This window comes from Barbus barbus (genome assembly GCF_936440315.1).
Source record: "Barbus barbus genome assembly, chromosome: 2".
Lineage (NCBI taxonomy): Eukaryota > Metazoa > Chordata > Actinopteri > Cypriniformes > Cyprinidae > Barbus > Barbus barbus.
Window position 1 is genome coordinate 35,792,563 of NC_136730.1, and position 21,401 is coordinate 35,813,963.

The following is a 21,401-nucleotide window of genomic DNA, read 5'->3' on the forward strand; positions in this document are numbered from 1 at the left end:
TCTCTGAGTCCTCAGCCAAAGTATGAAGGGTCATCCCGAGTTGCGTTCCCTTCATACAGTTAAGGTCATTGCACACTGAGTCCAGAATTTTTGCACGTTAAAAAATAAATACTTCACGTTGTGTCAATCACGTTTGCACATTGCCTCCGAAACTTTTGTCTGTCAAAAGAAATTCGGATCAGGTTTGATTTTCTGCATTTTCGCATCTGTAGCATGCATTTTGATAGGAACGGATGGAGAATACGTAAAAACGCACGTGAAAATTGCATCGCAGTGTGCAATGACCTTTACGCTGGAGTTGCATGCTGACTTGATCATGATACAAAGAAGATCTGAGTGAGCTTTTTTCTTGCGCTCTTGAGCTTTTTTCTGAAGAGGTTCTGCAGCACAGCATTTTAATCTGTAAATACCAGCAGTTTTGTGCATTCATTGTGTACCTACTTGAAATTATTCAGAACTTCCAATATTATAAAGACATTCCCTGATCAACCAAAGTTTGCCATGAGGCTTATGAAAGCTCAAACTGCCAAAGAAACAAACTATATTATTTTGTACTTTTCTTGGAAGACAGTGTTGATGTCTTTATTTTGCTTTTGGTTCTTCACACACGTAGTTGCTTTCACACGTAGAGTCCATTTACGCTGATGTGCTACATAGCCTGCTCTCCATGATGCATGAAGGCATTGAATGGAGAACAAGATTGTTTCTTTTTTTTTCCTTTTTTAATCATGTTAATTTAACAATAATAATAAAAAAAAAAACTTGTTAATGGTAAGAATAAAATTTTTATGGTTGGCAGTTACAAAAATATGTCATGCATTATGGGATAGTATTTTGGTGCCTTACAGTCAGGTCCATAAATATTGGGACATCGACACAATTCTAACATTTTTGGCTCTATACACCACCACAATGGATTTCAAATGAAACGAACAAGATGTGCTTTAACTGCAGACTGTCAGCTTTAATTTACATCCAAATCAGGTGAACGGTGTAGGAATTACAACAGTTTGCATATGTGCCTCCCACTGGTTAAGGGACCAAAAGTAATGGGACAGAATAATAATCATAAATCAAACTTTCACTTTTTAATACTTGGTTGCAAATCCTTTGCAGTCAATTACAGCCTGAAGTCTGGAACGCATAGACCTCACCAGACGCTGGGTTTCATCCCTGGTGATGCTCTGCCAGGCCTCTACTGCAACCGTCTTTAGTTCCTTTTTGTTCTTGGGGCATTTTCCCTTCAGTTTTGTCTTCAGCAAGTGAAATGCATGCTCAATCGGATTCAGGTCAGGTGATTGACTTGGCCATTGCATAACAGTCCACTTCTTTCCCTTCAAAAACTCTTTGGTTGCTTTTGCAGTATGTTTTGGGTCATTATCCATCTGCACTGTGAAGCGCCGTCCAGTGAGTTCTGAAGCATTTGGCTGAATATGAGCAGATAATATTGCCCGAAACACTTCAGAATTCATCCTGCTGCTTTTGTCAGCAGTCACATCATCAATAAATACAAGAGAACCAGTTCCACTGGCAGCCATACATGCCCACGCCATGACACTGCCACCACCATGCTTCACTGATGAGGTGGTATGCTTAGGATCATGAGCAGTTCCTTTCCTTCTCCATACTCTTCTCTTCCCATCACTCTGGTACAAGTTGATCTTGGTCTCATCTGTCATCTGTCTCATCTGTTGTTCCAGAACTGTGAAGGCTTTTTTAGATGTCGTTTGGCAAACTCTAATCTGGCCTTCCTGTTTTTGAGGCTCACCAATGGTTTACATCTTGTGGTGAACCCTCTGTATTCACTGTGGTGAAGTCTTCTCTTGATTGTCGACTTTGACACACATACACCTACCTCCTGGAGAGTGTTCTTGATCGGGCCAACTGTTGTGAAGGGTGTTTTCTTCACCAGGGAAAGAATTCTTCGGTCATCCACCACAGTTTTTTTCCGTGGTCTTCCGGGTCTTTTGGTGTTGCTGAGCTCACCGGTGCGTTCCTTCTTTTTAAGAATGTTCCAAACAGTTGTTTTGGCCACGCCTATTGTTTTTGCTATCTCTCTGATGGGTTTGTTTTGTTTTTTCAGCCTAATGATGGTTAGCTTCACTGATAGTGACAGCTCTTTGGATCTCATCTTGACAGTTGACAGCAACAGATTCCAAATGCAAATAGCACACTTGAAATGAACTCTGGACCTTTTATCTGCTCATTGTAATTGGGATAATGAGGGAATAACACACACCTGGTCATGGAACAGCTGAGAAGCCAATTGTCCCATTACTTTTGGTCCCTTAACAAGTGGGAGGCACATATGCAAACTTTTGTAATTCGTACACCGTATTTGGATGTAAATACCCTCAAATTAAAGCTGACAGTCTGCAGTTAAAGCACATCTTGTTCGTTTCATTTGAAATCCATTGTGGTGGTGTATAGAGCCAAAACTTTTAGAATTGTGTCGATGTCCCAATATTTATGGACCTGACTGTATTTCATTAACTAGTTTAATCATAAAATTATTCAATAAACGTTAACTAAACAATACCTTTATGTACTTTAGGTAATGTAAATTATTATAAACAAAAAGAAATGTTATTATATAAATAAATTATTAAAATGAAACGTCACTACAGGACTTCTACAAATATTCTTTCACTGTTAATAATTATTATGATGTGTAATATAATGTTTTGTTGTAAATGTTTTATGGTAAGGTATTGTAACAATTAATCTAACATATTCACATTTGTTTTCTGTTAAGATTATAAACATTGTTTTGAGTGTGCACACTCACTCCTCTTCCTGACCTTGACAATTTGTATCATAAGTGATTTTACTCTCAACTGCAATTCATTTTTGAGAATGTGGATATCTCCAGTGTTTTAAATTACTCCTTTCATTGCTTGTATTCGTGTACAATATTAAAAATGATATTCTCTTATTCTATTTTTTTTCTTTCTCTTTTTATAGGGGGATCAAGGTGACCAGGGACCAAGGGTATGTGTTTTTATTTTTAATTTTTTTTGTGTTTCTTGCATGTCCTGTTCCGATGAGTGAATGAATGTGTTGTATCTCCCATATGGCCTTGTGGGCTGCATGTTTGAGATGCATGGGATTCTTAATGGTGTGTTTAAAAAAAAAAAAGGCTTGGAAAGGCCAAACTATAAACACCTCAAGGAGCCATTTTATATGTTCAGTACCAGAGGTCTGCCTGCAATTCTTGCAATTCAATAAAGGTGAAGGTTTTGTAGTAGAATTGAGGTCCTAACATAGTCTGACATTACAGTGACATATGAGTATGCTAGACTAGGAGATTATTCAAAGAACGTAATTAATTTCAGCTCAGTTGCTTGACAACTTGATTAATTCACAGGATGATTAACAATGCATTTAGCTTCATTTGGCAGATTATGAAATAAATCACTTAAATATCTCATTCCATTATTCTTGCATGTGTGCTAAGTTTCAATGATAGCTTTTAGCTGGTTGAAACAGTTTCTCTCTGTAAGGCTCACTCAATTGATCCAAGGAAGGTATTCAATGGTGGATGAAGGTTTCTTGCACATTCGGTCTTTTCAATGCGCAAAGTTATTAAATTCAGGTTACATTCAAATCTGACTCCATTTTATTATCTAATCTGACTCCATTTTTATTATGACCTCGAATTTAGGTTGAAATGCAAATTTGATGTTTGCCTGTTCCTAATTAGTATTCCTCTGACATTTGATTTTGTAGTTAACTTTTACTTTATATTTACTCGTTCATTAGGAATTTATGTCACTCTCCTGTCTGATCATTAGTAAGCGGTTATGACTAACTATTTAATAAGTCGCCCATGCTTACCCTTCTTTAAATAGTGGTTATGTTTAGCCCCCTACACAGCAAATCAGAAATCGAAAATTTAACAACAAGAGAGTTAAATTTAACACTTTGTTAGTGTATATATGGATACCACCACATGAGTGTTAATGTAACACTTTCAAAAGTGTTGATATTACCAACACTAATATGGTGTTAAAATGTAACACTATTAGAGTTAAATAACAACACTGCAATAAGTTGTTGATATTACCAACACTAAAAGGGTGTTAAAATGTAACACTATTAGAGTTCAATAACAACACTGCAATAAGTGTTTTAAACTCCAAACTGTTGTAAAATGTTAAACTGTTACATGTTGAGAATTTAAAAAAAAAGGCTAAACAAAACCCTTCAAAGCCACAACTGTTTATTTAACAACATAGCACATGCAGTTTAAGTGCTCTACAAAATGCATCAATCTGTAACAACATACAAGAACGAATCGGAGTCATATGACATCTGAAGGTCAAAGGGCTTGGGGTGCTGCAGTTCATGTTGCTTTACAATGCAAAAATTATCAAGTCCTTCAACCTGAAATGCATGCAGATGCTCAATAAAATTGGCCTCCATTTGCATCAAGAGAAAATGTATTTCTTCCTTTCTTAGGATAATTGCAACTACTTTACAAAACAATGGCATTTCATCCACCACATCAATACAAACAGCAGATCCACACCGATATTCAATTCCACTGCATCTTACCCATGCAGTATGAAGTACTGTATCAGAGCTGTCAAGTTGAAAATGTGCACAAACCAATTCATCATGATCTAATTCACCCAAAATTTGAGTTTTCACTGGCCCTGACTCAATACCTCTGATGTTAAGTGACTCCCAATGATAAGCTATAGCTAACTGATGCTTTAGTGCTAAAGACTCGTCTGCTGGTTCCTGATGCAAGAAGATACGGCTGCCGACGTTCATCTGCATCCAAGTGCTCTTCAAGACTCCGGCATGACTGAAAGAAATGTATGGAAAAAAGAATTGCAATCACATTAAGAGTGTCAATTTCTACAAATTCCCATGATCGATCGTCAATAAAATTAACGATCAATTAATCGATTAATCATTAACTATAATAATGCTAGATGTGTCACAGTGGTACATCATCACGGGCATGACAGGATGTGCAAATGACACTCAAAACGCAAATATCCTCACCCAAAGAAAATGTTTTTATTATAAATAAAAGGCTAGGATTATACAAAATAATCAGTGAAGGATAACTTAATAGAACCATTTAATTATTAAATGTAATGGCTAATATACAACGCATCAATAGCACACTGGCAAATGGTACATGTGTGCATCCATGTCAGCAAAGGTTCAAATTGCAGTTTCAAAGGGCTTTACACTATAAAAATAAAAAAACATATACTTTTTAAACACATATACTCAACTTGCACTCTTTGCCAGATCTGCATCAAGGTGTTTCAACTAGGAAATGATGCCAAAAATTCAGCTTTGAAATCACAGGACTAAATTACTTTTTAAAATATATTCAAATAGAAAGCAATTATTATACTTAATGTCGAGAGACTAACTAGACAAGGGAACATCTAGTCTTACTCAACGGAACGTAAACTGCACCGACACAGTAGTCTACGTAACGCAAGAAAGTCATGCAGCAACACAAGAATTTGTGCTTAAAAAGTATATAAATTTCTGTATTTTAAGAAAATTATCATTTCGCTAGATAAGACCCTTATTCCCCGGCTTGGATCGTGTAGAGCCCTCTGAAGCTGCACTGAAACTAAACCTGTTGATCTCGTCTATATGGAGAAGAATCCTGGAATGTTTTCCTCAAAAACCTTAATTTATTCTTGACTAAAGAAAAGAATGAACATCCTGGATGGCAATGGGTTAGTAAATTATTAGGAAATTTTCATTCTGGAGTGAACTAATCCTTTAATGGCGTCCATGCTTAATCAGTTTAAAGGATTATCGACAATTAATCAATTGTTGATTAATCGTTGGCATCCCTAAATCAAATACCAGAATATATTCAAAAGAACATATTCAGTTCAGTGATTTATGGAGTTTAGAGTATGTACAAATTCATGAAATCATAACACACTTTATGAAAATCTACGAGGTGATCCACGGCTTGACGTGCACTGATCTTAGTAGTCCTCTTTCTCCCAGCTGGTTGAGGTGACAGGACGTGCAACAGCAGAAGTAAAGTGGACATATCACTGTCCCAACCTGCAAAAACAATTGATTCAACTACTAAAAACTAGTATGTCATACAAATTTAATCAAATCGACAACAAAAACAACATAATAAAAATAAATTATGCAAAAATATATAATATATAAATACTTTTCAAGATGTCTTCACAGGATTCCCCTTGTTCCTCTCTGGCTGATCGTAAAAGCTGTTCCAGATACGGTGTCGATGCAAGCATTGATGCCTCCAACTTTGGTTTGTATGATGGCCACCTTTCTAGAAGTCTAGCAGACGTTTCAGGTCCAAAGAGAAGGCTGAAGTCTTGAAGAATCTAAAACATTAAGATACATGGGGGAGAAAAAAAAAAAGTAAGCAAGGAGCAGAACATTATTTAAGGGAGAGTTCACCCAAAATGAAAACTTACCACCCTGATGTCATTCTTTGAAACACAAAAGATATCTTTAATACTCACTCTCAGCTTCGTGAAATGCAAATATAATGAAAATCAACAGCTACCAACACTTTGAAACTCCAAAACGTAAAGGTAGCATGATATTAATTCATACAATTCAAATAGTTTATTCCATGTCTTTTTGAAGTGAGAAGATCGGCTCAAACTCAAAACATTGTTGGCCACATAAACGTTAATGTGGTATGCAAGATTGTTTTAACATTTGACTGACAAAATTTTTTTAACATTAATTGACGTTTGAATTTATCAGACCTAATTGATGTTACTTCAAAAGACTTTCAATATACCAGTTAAATTGTGTGGATTAATTGTATGCTTCCTTACTGACACTTTATTTACAGTAATATCCACAGTCATTTTAAACTTACTAATCCTTGTGTGTCCAACAGTCTTGGGAACACTGACAAAACTGTAGCTGAAGTTTCAGTCTTGTGGATCAGTCTCTGTCGATACTCAAAATGTTTCTTGCATCTTCTGGAATATGGTCTCCTGATCATTGGTATGGGTCATCAAAGAAATAGCCTGCTACACTGCTCCTCCTCAAGTTGATGTTCGTTGTTTATACTCCTGATGAGTGTCGGACCACCTCCTGTCACCACTGCTGAACTAGATGAGTGAGGGCAAAGCTTTGTCTTTCTTTGTATAGTCTTCAGCCTCCAAGCCAGGAAGCCTGATCCACTCTGTGCATCATAGAAATGCTCCTAAGTACAACAAAACACAACATGCAATTCTACTTGACACACAGGTTGCAGAGTTGTGATGAAGGAACAAACCTGCATTTAACGAAAGAAATGCACCAATTCACAGATGCTGATGGGAGCTGCTCTCTAAATTTATTTTATTACAACTTACATAGCCTTTCTTAGACAGTGGATCTTTCAGGGCTGGGAACAAGCTGATGATACCATGGGCATATTTTTCCTTGGTCAGTCGTTGTGGAATCCTCCTAATTTAAAATGTATCACAGAAACAATAGAATGGTATTACACCATTAAAATTTAAGAAAGTAAAATGCAATGTAACATTAAGGAATAATATACCCTTCAGTTTCTGTCATGTGTGCTGCTAACATGTTCACCATTTGTCATCTGGAACTATCACATATGCTCCCAGTTTCCTCATAATCCTTTAGGATTGTTACACCACCAGGTTTCTCCAGTAGAATCCTTTTAATAAGCTGAAAATAAACATATACATTTACATACATACATACATATACACACACACGTATTTACTGAGACAGAAATACCGTTAACATGTACGTTATGCTTTTAGGCACCATGCGGGAGAAAAAAAAAACTTCTTGTCCATGTCCATGGGCATACAACTAACTTTACTTAATGTCTGTGAAAGTGCAAAACGCGGCCATTAAAACACACTCACGTAAGTTACAATTAAATTACTTCGAATAGCATTCCAATAACGTTAGCTGTCAGTAACGTTACTGAATAGAAGTCAAGAAATTACCGCTTAGTTCGGCGAACTAACTAACTTACACAAACCACGATTGAACCGCCAAAATTTACGGTATCTGGAATAATTCTACTAATACATGAAAAACAATTTCTAGACAAAGTCTAAAATAAGCACACAAGTAGATTTACTCACCAGTTATATTTCAGCAACTCTCTTAAGCGAGGGAAAATGGCGCCTGGAAGAACTGCACGAGCAGACTGAGCTTCCCCTCACTCGTTTGGGCGCTAAAATACGAATTAAAGGAAACGTTGATTTTTTTTTTTTTTTACAGACTGGTGGCTGTAACAGCGCACAAAATAGCCTTTACTGAGACAGAAATACCGTTAACATGTACGTTATGCTTTTAGGCACCATGCGGGAGAGAAAAAAAACGTCTTGTCCATGTCCAAAGTAACCTTAACTTACATGTCCATGGGCATACAACTACTTAATGTCTGTGAAAGTGCAAAACGCGGCCATTAAAACACGCACGTACATTAAATTACTTAAAATAACATTAAATTCAAAGATAGAAGTATAGAATAAGTATTACATATAGACTAAGTTACATATAGAAGTCAAGAAAGTACTGCTTAGTTCGACGAACTCCACAAACAACCACGATTGATCCGCCCAAATTTAAAATTTGTCCCTCTGTCTTAAGTCATTTAACTAACAGTACATTTATAACTGTATTTCCACACAGAAAGTCTATAAAATACAAACACTGAGGTAGCTTGACTTACCAGTTGCTATTCTGAAACTGAGGGAAAATGGCGCCTTGAAGATTCTTCAGTGACAGCGCTGCATAAATACCAGGATGTTGGAAATAACACCGGCAAGTGTTGGTTACCTGTAACACTGTGGTTTTACACTGAATCAAATCAGCTTCTAACTCTGATAGTGTTAATTTCTCAAAATCTAACTCTATAACGTCAACACTTTACTCTGACATGCTTTAACACTGGGAATTTAACACTGACGAATTTGCTGTGTACAGTCACTGATGTAACAACTTAGTTAAAAATCAAACAATAATCAGAGGTTATGGCTAGCACTATGAAATACACTATATTGCCAAAAGTATTGGGTCACCCCCTTCTAATGAACATGTTTGACTACAGTAACATTAAGATTTGTACTCGTAGAAATTACTAAAGCATATAATGATATTCTCAGGAATTGTGTGCTTCTAATTTTAAAGCAAGTTTGGACAGGACCCTTTTCTATTCTAACATGACAGTGCCTCTGTGTATAAGGCACGGTTCAAAAAGACATGATTGATTCAGTCAGTGTGGAAGAACTTGACTGGTCTGCAGAAAGCCAAGTCCTAATCCCAGCTGAACACCTCTGGTGTGACTTTAAATGCAGACCTTGAGCCAAAAACTCATCACCAAACACCAATGACTTGTATAGACACTATAAGGACAAAAGTGTTGGGACACCACCTTCTTTAGAACAGAAAAAGGCACTAACAAAACTGTGGCAACAAAGATGGGAACATAATTCATGTATTTAAAAATTATATATCCATCTCTGTTGCAACAGTTTTGGACGTGTCTAAAATGACAGCACCCTTATGTACAAGTCATTGGTGTTTGGTGATAGATGTCTGTATGTTAATGCACTGTGTGTGTATTGTCTGTCTCAGAAGATAAAAGTGTCTGAGGTTTTGTAAATCTGACAGATTAACCCCCCTTTGACCCCAACGGGTCAAATCCAGATGATTCCCAAAGGGTTCACTTGTCAGACACTTGTTGTGGTCCTTGTGATATAGTATTTGCAGTTGTAGTGGCCTTTAGAAAGGCCTTTGTTTACACCATTCTCAACAGGTGTATGCATCTTGAATTCAGCAGGCGGATGAACAGTTTCAGGGTTTCACCTTTCTGGTTGAGAACAACCCATGTGCATAGTTCATTGAATAAATTCAGGCCTTTTTCACTTGATGTGTCGTTCCATCATGGAGAAACTTCTGTTTATAGTGGCACCTTCCCTAGGACTTTCTTTCCTCTTTTGATGAATCTTGTCACCTCCAATTGTGCAGATTTCTGGGCAGACTCCAACAGGTGATGGGTTCTCGCTGTTTACACACTGCTTTGTGTGAGACATCTAAACAGCATCTTAATGACTTAACGATTGAACAATGATGAACTTGATGTCATTAAAAATGGGAAGAAAGCTGTGAGATTTGGCACCAGAACATATAACAAAACAAAAAATATAAGGTAGATTCAGAATGTCAGCAAGTGCAAATGGTATATTGGGTCTCAAGTGTCTTTTAAGGTCTCATATGTCATAAAGTGGTCCCATTTAAAGCAGCCCATTCTTCACTACCACTATGATGGAGTTTAATGGTAGTGGAATTTAAGTATTCTTGATCTGAGTGGCTCAAATGAAATGTAGCAAAAAGTCAGTAGCCACGTTTACATGTACACTTTTTTGTCATTCCGATTAAAATCATTCCGATTGAAAGATTCGGTGGACTGTTTACATGAGACGTAATCTAATCCAATACGGTGTTTACATGTGCCTGTGCTTTCGATTTTAGGATACGATAATAGCCTACAGTGACAACAAAAACAAGTCACCAGAGGAAAAAAAAGCCCATATTTACGTTAATATATTTAAATAGTTGCTTGCACTTGCTTAGAATAAAGGTTAATATTTGAATCCCTTGTGTTCATTCGAGCGCTCAGTCATATGGCCAGAACGAGATCATAGAAATCATACGCCCCTCTGTAATGCAACTCTGAAATGAGTTGTACTCTGATACTACAAAGTTTTACTGTACTCAAATGGAACAAATACACAATTTCTTACCAAGAGTTGCTGAACAATGAATCATGAGCGTTGCTTTATGAACACAGGGAGTGATCGCAATGAGCTATATCACATATAACAAACGTGTTTTCATACAATATTCATGGCATGAGAATGTATAAATTCAAGCAGATCGGAAATTATGAATCTGTAATCTATATAAATACAAAAAAAGACAAAGGCAAATTTTGGTCAAGTTGTTTATTTTCATTGAGCTATACTTTCACTATCATCATTGTGTTGTTTCTAACATTAAGCTGAAAAGCAGAAAATTGCGCTTAATTTCAGAACATGTTCACGTTCTGATGACCCGACCTCTTGATGTGATGACGTAGATGCTAAGTAATTGTTTTAACGGGTTTACATGGTAGAATTAAAATTTTGTTTGGTTTGTTGAAAGGTTTATCCCACCCCTCTCAAACCGATTACAATTTCATTCGGTTTGGGCATTTTTATTCCGATTGAGGTGTTTATATGGATCATTTTCATTCGGATTGGACTTTTAAACCGATTACAATGCTCCATGTAAATGCACTCATATATTTATAAAAATTGTACGCATCATTAAACCATATTAGCAAGAATAATACAAATTAAATCCCAAAATTACAAAGTTATAGATCTATGTATAATTCTCCAATGGAAGTCACCTAAGATTTAAAGGTAGTGATTTAAAGCATGCTTAAGTTTCATACAAGAATGGAGATACTGGATCCTTTGTAACAGTGTGTGTGTGTGTGTGTGTGTGTTGCAGGCTAGGTCACATTCGATGGTACAGTCAAATTGCAAACTTTGTACTTGATCAACAGAAGTGCCTGCACTTCATATCGTATCATTTTGATAATGTTTCTGTTACTAGTGATACGTTGGGAAACCAGTGGGCCCTCTGGTTTGCCAAAGCATCCCATTAATAATCAGAAAGTTTAAATCTTTTGAATTTTCATGTCAGATTTGCCTTTGCGTTCAGAATTTTAATCATCGATTTGTGACGGTAGCCATGCATATGTATATTATGTGCTTCCCATGAGTTGGCAGATGGTTGTACATAGCAATTGTTATGTGTGTCTTTCTTTAGATTGTCATCATGGGATTAACCCTACTGTACTATGTGTGTGAAGCTATGTAGTTCTGTTAGTGTGAAGATGGACAATAGATCTTTCAAGGAGTACCATGTTTGGGATCTACGCCATATTTGTCTTCTATGATGTGTAGTGTTCAGATTGGATAGTATAGATCAGGTGATGATGATATAGTTGAGGTGTGTGCTCATGTCTGGGAGATGTATGGAGTCTAATCTATAACAATCTGTGTTGCAAAAATTTAGTTCCGGTGCCATGTAGATATTTGTGTAGTGATGTACTATTGTGAGGTGTGAATGGCCTCTTGAAGTGTCATCACACCCATCTCCCACATTTCAGGTTATATTCTAACAATTCTGCTGTCCTGGCTTGAGGCAGATGGGACCAGGTGCCTTCCTGGTATCTGACCTCCAAGGAATTGCATTGGACAACCTGAAACAGAAACAAATACAGAGAGAACCACAGTTAATTTTGAACTTCTCACCAGTTCCACATTCAGGCATGTGGAATTATTTTAACTGTTTCACCATGTATGGTCATTTTAATTCCAGATTTCACATGAAACTGAGTCTCATTGTTTAGATCTGAATTACTGCTACTGTTTCAGTGCAGTCTGAGTGTGTAACACCTGAAGCTGCTCTTGCAGTTGAGCCTTCACAGTCTGCTGTGTCATGAGCAATAGAAACCCCAGTTCTGCTGGGGAAATTTTCTGGATTAACCAGTGTTTTTATCATTCATATCATAGTGAATTCCAATGGGCCGATGCCCATGGCTTTTCTTTTAGTTGCTCTCATTACAATCAGATCTGTGGGCAGAAATTTGTTCACTTGTTTTGGTGTTGTTTAGCAATTGTTGTTTTTAGTGTTGTTCACACATGTAGATCTCTGTGGCACATGAAGACTTGTGGTATTTTGATCTGATCTTTAGTGTTTTACACCTGATGTGCAAAATGTACAGTGATGGCCTGCACATTTTGTATGTCTCCCTAAACAGGCACGCACAATTTAGTTCTTGCAGTCTCTACTAACGAGTTGATGAGTGGAATCAGGTGTGTTAGATAAGGGAGACATACAAAAGATGCAGGGCAGGGGGGCCTCCAGGACAGGTTTGGGAAGCACTGATGTAAACCATTCATTCAGAATATGCGTTTGAAGTAGGTCTGATGTAATTCTTACATTGGAAAATAAAAGACATCTATTCTCTTGTTTGTATTATGTATACCACATAATTGTGTATACGTTTTTAAGCGTGGCAACAATCAAAGATCGGATAAAGAAAATAAACTAAGTAAAATAAGCTAAATTAAACAACGTTTTTCCATAATATAGGTCGTTTAATTAAAACGAGCACCTCTGGAGACATCTATTTATTTAAGTTTGTTTTTATCGAGTTCTTCTTTATCTGTCATCCTGAAAATCAGTTTGAAGTCACATTCACCAGCTTTACATTATAAACATATCTGTATTCCTTAGGAAAAATATTTTCTTCTTAAAACTTTACCTAACTTTTAACTTCACCAGATATGTGTCGTAAAAAGGTTCAAAAGTCCACACATCCTTTGACCCGTTAGTGAACTTTTCCCTGAACTTTTTGACGAAGTTCACTCTCGCAGGTGCATGTCATAAATAGATGCAATGGAGATCCTTTGATCGCTGAACATCTTAGAAACAATATCCATTTTGATCACTGAACTTTTTACCTAACACACCACCAAAGTTCAAAATGACAGACCCTCGCAATCTCATTAGATTGCAAATGAGTCACAACCACAGAAACATCTTTAGATCTGATATAGCCCCTTGATCTGATATGGACGCGTCAGTAATCATACACCCCGCCACCATTCTCGTTTCGACGCACTGCGTGAGACGAAATATTTGCATTTCGTATCATAGACATTTAATTAAGTACGTCTGTTTCAATTATAACACACCACAACTGTTACGGAGTGAAAATCAAAGAGGAATCCTGCCTTGATTTTATTACGTGGTATACATTTGCTTTCATTCCAGTTAGATATTTGTGCGTGCGTTTGCGTGTTTAAAACTGTTATAGCCTGCCAGAAGTTAAGACTGGCAAAAATAAAAGAGTAAATAAAGGAATTACTAAATTAAGTGTGAATAACTAAATAAATAAAACTAAAACTAAATCAACATTTCTCTGCGGCTTAGAGGTGATTGTTTAGAGAACTTTTTTTTATGACCCGCTCATCAATCAAATTTGATGACACAAAGTAGCCTGTACTCTCTCTTCTAAAGTAAGATGGCCTTGTCAATCAATCGTTGAAGTGGCCTGTGCAGAACTACATCATTCTGACAGGAACCTCAGAAAAGCCTGATTTGAGAGAGAGGGTTTTAAAACAGGGATTTTATAAAAACCACTGGGTGGATTTTTATTAGGCAGCGGCTATTTGCACTAAGTGTAAATAGCGATAGACGCTATTTACACTGTGTAAATAGCAATTAGATGTTATTTACACCAAGTGCAAATAGCATATTTTTTTTTTGTGACAGATGCTATTTGCACTAAGCTATTTATACTACTTATTGCAAATAGTGGCAATTATCTGCACCTCAGTATTGTAGTACATTATAAAACAGTACGCAATAATAACGTACTGAGTGTAAATTATAATTTTAATTCAAATTTATTAAATGGATGCCACCTTATTGGGACAATAAAGCCCTCCCTACACCTACCCTAACCCTACCAAATACTTTATTTTCAACCTTTTGATTATTTCCTTAATTTTTTATTGAAAATAAATACCTTTCTGATGCGATATGAGATTTGATGAAAGGGAGAAAAAAATGTTTGGCAAAAGGTGGGCTCGAACTCGGGTCGCTCGCGTCAAAAAGCATGCGCATTACCATCTACACCACTGAAACTGACATTGAACTAGCTTCTTTTCTTAATTTTGACTAACCCAATCACACGTTAGTGGGCGGAGTTAGTGTAAATAGCCTTTGCCAACAAGATGGGCTATTTGCACTTAGTGTAAATAGACACTCCGTTTTTATTATTATAGGATGGATGTGTACACACTTCCAACACACATTTATGTTCAAACAACTTGTAAAGTGAATTTTGCATCCGATGACCCCTTTAATGCCAAATTCCGATTTTTTTTTTGACTGCATCTGAATTATTTATTTACTTTTTTTTTTACCACCAACTTATATCATCAAGTGATCCATATCCGATATCTGCATTTACATTACACACTTGTCTAAACAACCCAAAGTAGATCTACTGACCCGCAAACAGGGTAGCAAAACAGAACTAGCTAACTGCTAATCCAAACTAGCTCAAAACAAGCCCAGTCGCATTTTTCTGTGGGTTTAATCTCCATCTGGGGTCCTCTACCTAAAAATCACATTCCGGGGTTGGAGGAGATTGCTTTGACTCACAGACTGAAAAACAACCTGCGGTAAAAGTGTAATGTAGCCCAATTCCATGGGAAAACCTCAGATGTAGCAACACTGCACAGAAAACCATCCACCTGAGTCAAAGTCAATCACTACTGTCTTTTTGTCAATGATGTACGACTCACATTGACAGGGAAATATCCAATCTATCCGCTTACATGGCAGATGCTAATGCACATATGATTCAAATTTGATTTATTTTCACATATACTGTAAATGGGGCCTGAAACCAATCTGAGAATATTAGAATTAATGTGCTTTTTTCTGCTTACACGTCATATTAAATCTGTGTCACATGGGAGGAGAAACTTCGGACACTTGAACCATGAGATATAAATGAGGCCTAAATTAACCAGATAAGTTGCTACATGGTCTGTAGAATATATTGAGTATTTGTTTCTTATATAAGTAACTCTAGATCTGATTGAACACAGCCACAAAGAGAGAGAAAGGGGAACATCCGCTTGTTCTCACCTCAAATTTTGAGTGCAATCCAGCATTATCTAAATGTGGCACCCTCATTTTTACAAACCTTCCAGGTTACAGGTTGTTTGTGAATATATATATATATTTACGCACACACGACTGGAAACCATAAAGTTTGTAAAACATTTACAACTGATGATTAGTTTACACTTTAGATTAGGGGATGCAGAAAGCTTTGTAAATGATTTATAATGTTTATTGAGATAATAGTACAATGTTGACATTTCAATGATCTATAAGTGATTAATAATATATTAACTATTAACTATTAACCATTAAGAATCTGTTTGATTATTTCATGATGCTATATTTAAAGATAACTTATGACAGATTTATAAATTGTTAGCATATACTTAATCATTTGTGAATGTATAGTTATGTTTTGTAAATGATTAGTTCATCATCATCTAATCACTTGTAAATGATTCAAAACTTATTCTACAAAACATAGATAAAAATATTAACATATCAATTATTAATCATCTATGAATGCATAGTCATGTTTTGTAAATGATTAGTTCATCATTAGCTAATTACTTGTAAATGACTTTTAAATGAATTAACAAAACATACACAAATTGTTAGCATATCACTTATTAATTGCTTATGAATGTTTTGTAAACGATTATTTAATCATTAACTAATCACTTATAAATTACTTATAACTGGACGTTATTATAAAGTGTTACCGAATGTTCTTAGCCTGATTTAACACTTAGCTAATCATTATTAGCATGTAGCTATTCACTGCTAGCATGTGTAGCATGCATGAGGGAAGTCCTGTTTACGATCATGAGTCAAACGAGCAAAACCGGCATGTTTCTATGACACTTCTATCCAAAGATATCCCTTTTGATCGGTTTTCAATTGAGGTCTATGGGGTGGTTGCTAGGGTGCTGTAAGCTGTAGAGTGTGGCCATGAAGATCATAGGTCATTACGTATTGGTTACTTAAAAGATGATTTAAATGAGTGTGTGTGAGTTACAGAGAGAGAGAGAGAGAGAACGGGTTCCTAAGGGCCTACTTTTGTGTGAGTGTGTGTGTGTGAGAAAGCGACAGTTGAGATTCAAATTCACAAACATTCTGCCATTGTAAGTCAATGGGACTGTTTTGCCTGCTTTTTCGTCTGCTGTGCGAACATCGTAGGTCCGATCTCTTAGAAAAGATATAGCACACCTCTCCTCAATGAGCCGGTCGATTTGACACCTCATTCATGGGTCTGTGACAAACAGTGCGGGAGGAGTAGCGCGCCGAATGTTTGTCCAGAAGAAGAATAAGAAGAAGCAGAATAATAAGTATGCAAGATAACAATAGTGATGCCTTGCCTTTGGCAAGCACCACTAATAAGAATAAATTTGTAAATAAAATGAATTTTATTTGCAGCAGACAATCATGTGACTGGCCACGTGAGCAGTGCAGAACTCGCTCCTCCACTGTGAATAAATCGCCATCCGAATTCATGAGTTTTATCACTGAGGTGATATGTAAAGTTGATATGTATGTACAATACATTGTATATCTTCTTTTTTTTGACACACACAGTCAGCAAACTAGCAGTTTCGTGAAGACAAAGAAACTGCGGAGTCCCTGAAGTAGATGCCCTTTGGTCTTTCTGACGTGCTATGGTATGTCACCTGACTTCATGTTAAGCCAAATATTGGGGTGTTTCCAGCAACATATGTCACATTGGATAAAGGATGTGATTTCCCTTCCCGTATGAGACAAGTTGACCCAACAGATGCCAGGTGGAACTAGGGGAATGCTGACTGTGGAGCTAGTAGAAGTAGAGACCCAGACAGAGCTGAAGAGACTGGGCAACACCAAAAGACCAGAGGCCTCATTTATAAAATGTTGCACAGAAACCATCCTAAATTTGATCTTATGATCATATCTCGGATATGCGTGCGTGTGATTCATAGAATGAACATACGAACAGAAAACGCGCGGACGCATCTCTTTCAGATGTGAAATCTATGAATCACAAATGATCTTGAACTTGCACGCAACTGAATGGTTTCAGCTCTCTGCTTGTAAACGACTCCTAATTAATGTCATGAACATATGAAATATCACCAGTCATCATAATTTAGAACAGCCAGCTACAAGAACAGCTTACATTTTCAAAAACCTGCAGTACTCCGACAATAAAAAGTGCGCACGTCTGCTCAGACCCTGACGTGATGCTACTTTTCCATGTCAAAGACTGTTTTTATAAATATGAGCTCTGCCGTGGATTTAAACGTACTCTAAGATCAAATCTGATCGTACGCACACTTTATAAATGAGGACCCAGGAGACCAAGGGGAAGCTGCAGTGACGTGGCCGAGATGGAGCCAGGGTGCCTGAGGATTAGGGCTGCCTAATAGTCAACTGTTTGTCAACAAGAAGAGGCTTAGTTGATCAAAATTGTATTAGTCACTTCCACAGAAAGTGGCGAAGTTGCGTAGTCTGTGACAAACAGATTATTAACAGCTGGTCTGTGTGGTAATTACAGTACAGGTCAGAACATGCAAATGTTCGTTTCATTCATCGATCTTAAATATTGAGATGGTCGCTCGCTCTAACATTAACCTTAATAAATATGTGCTATTAAAGTGTTTGTGTGGAGTGTGGAAGCTGAATAGTAGAATAACATAGGTTTTACAGACTATTGGATAAATTTTTGGGGCAGACCTGACCTGTTGAAAAGGGATAGTCTTCATCCCTCAAGGTGTGGTGCCACACTTCTCCCTAGAGTTTGTACTTAAATAACTAGGGCCCAGGTCAGGAAGCAGACAAACTAGCAAAACCAACCGTCTGCTAGTCGCCTCACATCACAGAAGTCAGTTAATTCTCAGCACAGAGACTCTTTTACAAAAGTCCTTTTTGTAAATTATATGATAAACATGAGACGTCCAAAATGTAAATGGAGAGGTGTTGCTACAGTTTATTAAAACAACCCAATTTGGGTTATTTTGGCAACCCTGCGGTGGGACAAAAAGGGATGAAACCAGCGCTGGGTTGTTTTGACACAACAAGTTGGGTTATATATGTTTGACCCAGCATGCTGTGTTTTTTATGGTTTAAAATGACTTTGCTAGGCTAAAATGAACCCAAATCAAGCTAGGCATTAAACCTACAAATCTTGTTCATTTTAAAATCACTTTTACACACACAGAATGACTATCAAAAGGTAAATAGTTATTTAAAAACAACAAGAGAAAACAGTCAAAAGTAGCATGCATATATGAAGAAATGCAGAAAAGTATGCCATTAACAGCTACAGAGTTTATAAATGAAGCATTGAACATTTGTTGAATATAACTTTTAAGATAAAATTTGACTTTTTTGATACACAAATAAGCCACAACATTAACACGGATATTATAACATTTAACAGAAGCATATGTGTGAAAGAATGTGAGCATATGTATAAATGACAAAGTGTAAACTCCATTTTTACTAAACACAGAACAAGCATTTAACATTTTGTTTTTACAAATTATACATTTACAGTTTGTTTCATAGTCTATGAATACAGATCATGCATCACTGCCAGTTTTCATGATCTTGTTAGCATAATTGATGTAGTCATGTAGCACAGCACAGGCATGTGACATCTTTTACATTGTTCAGCGCAGCCTCCTCCTTTAAAAACACTGTTGCATCAGTTTGGGGGAAAGGTCATTCACCAGTCACTGCCTGTTCTTCATCAGTGGCCACAAAATGAGAAAAACATTTGAAAAAATAAAACTTTTAATTAAAATCTATCTATTTTCAGATAGAGGTGCATCCACATCAGTAAGGATAGGTAAATAGTCTGTTTTATTATTTCAACCACTTTGTGTGTGTTTGTTTAATGTCTCTGTCTGCCACAGAGCTCTAGAATGCTACAGTGGCAGCACTAGTGTGAGGGCATGTAATATTGTTTAAATAAATGTATTGCTTTCAGAAAGCTACTTCTTTACAGAAACATTCACATACCTCACAAATTTTCATGTGCATGGAGGGCTGCTTTTTAAAGGGTTAGTTCACCAAAAAAATAAATGAGTCATAATTTATTCTCTCCCATGATGTTCCAAAGCCATACAAACTCTGCTAATCTTTATAACAAAAATAAATATATTTTATATTCTCTTATTTTTTGTCCTCCATTGCAAGTCTGAGAGACCAATATTTTTTTCTGAATAGACAGGTTCGCTATGATATAATTTATTCATATATAAACATTGGCATGGATTACTTCTACAATAACTCTATTTTTTAAGCTTGAAAACACTGATTATCTAGACTCTCAATGGATTAACAAAAAATTATGTTTTAAAAATATCTTCATTTGTGTTCTAAAGATAGACAAAAGTCTTATAGGTTTGGATTGACAAGAGGGCAAGTAAATAATTTTTTGTGTGAACTATTCCTTTAAGAAAGAAAGACCAAGTATGATGACTCTCCAAATCAGACAACTCCAAAGTTGGTTTGAGTTCTGCAATGAAAAAAAAAACAGACATCAATGGATTACATCAAATATGAGCACGTAATCATACTGCGTCGCTAGACGCTATGGGGAAAAACTCCTTTTTCTCCGAGGACTGAAGACTTTTTCAATCACGCAGTGGTATTGCACGAGCCTTTGGCGCCAGAGCCCGCCAGAAGGGGCGGGGTCATCTGGCTATATAAGCGGGCACTTCGCCATAGGAAAACAGGCCAATTCGACTGAAGCGACGACCTGAGTAGTGCAGCTGCATGGCATGGCATAGTACGCAGTACTCGTTCCCGTATCTAAGGGAACCGAGGTTACGTTAGTAACCGAGTACGTTCCCTGTCTATACTACACTCGCACTGCATCGCTAGACGCTATGGGGAACAAATACAATCCCGCCATGCCATGAAGAGAAACGACAACCATAAAACTGGCCTTGAGCAGTAAGGCTCAGAGGGACCAATTATGAGCAGGAAGCATCCTGCAGGAGGCATGAGGACCGAACTCTTCAGAGGTCTGTCCAGCCTAGAAATCGTTTCAACGGTCATAAGTACAGCCTCAGCACCAGGAATGGGTCAAGAGCGTTCTTGGAGAATCAGGAAATGCCTGAGGGGACCGCTTTAAGACAGGTGTGTGCCATCTAAGCAGAGAGAACCCTAGCCTGTAAGGCCGGGACATCCAAGCTATAGAACCTGGCAAATGTGGACGGCGAGGCCCAGCCGGCCGCCGCACAAATGTCTGCCATAGACACACCACTAGACCATGCCCAAGAAGAGGCCACGCCTCTCGTGGAATGAGCCCTCACTCCAATGGGGCTCTGGAGGCCCAGGGAGGAGTATGCTAGTGCGATAGCGTCAACTAACCATCGAGATATTCTGTGCTTTGTGACCGGAGACCCCTTGGTGCGGCCGCCAAAGCAGACAAAGAGTTGTTCCGTCTGCCTAAATGGCGTGGAACGCTCGATGTACATTCTCAATGCCCTGACCGGGCAGAGAAGGTTGGCCTCTTGGTCCTCCTCAGAAGAGGGGAGCGCAGAGAGCGTAATAACCTGGGCTCTAAACGGAGTGTAGAGCGCCTTAGGGACATAGTCGTGTTTTGGTTTTAGGACGACCTTAGAGTCGTTAGGCCCAAACTCAAGACAGGCAGGGTTTACAGAGAGAGCCTGCAAGTCACCTAC

General features: G+C 37.4%; 1 protein-coding gene across 1 annotated transcript in view; it reads left to right on the plus strand.

Annotated features, from left to right (window-relative positions):
- col25a1 (collagen type XXV alpha 1 chain) overlaps nt 1-21,401 on the plus strand; it is a gene marked incomplete at its 3' end in the record, with an annotated part of 457,976 nt that overhangs the window by 263,930 nt on the left and 172,645 nt on the right. Inside the window, exon 5 of the mRNA XM_079435639.1 lies at nt 2,965-2,991. Within this exon, the coding sequence (XP_079291765.1) occupies nt 2,965-2,991 (27 nt within the window). The remainder of the gene's footprint in view (nt 1-2,964; nt 2,992-21,401) is intronic.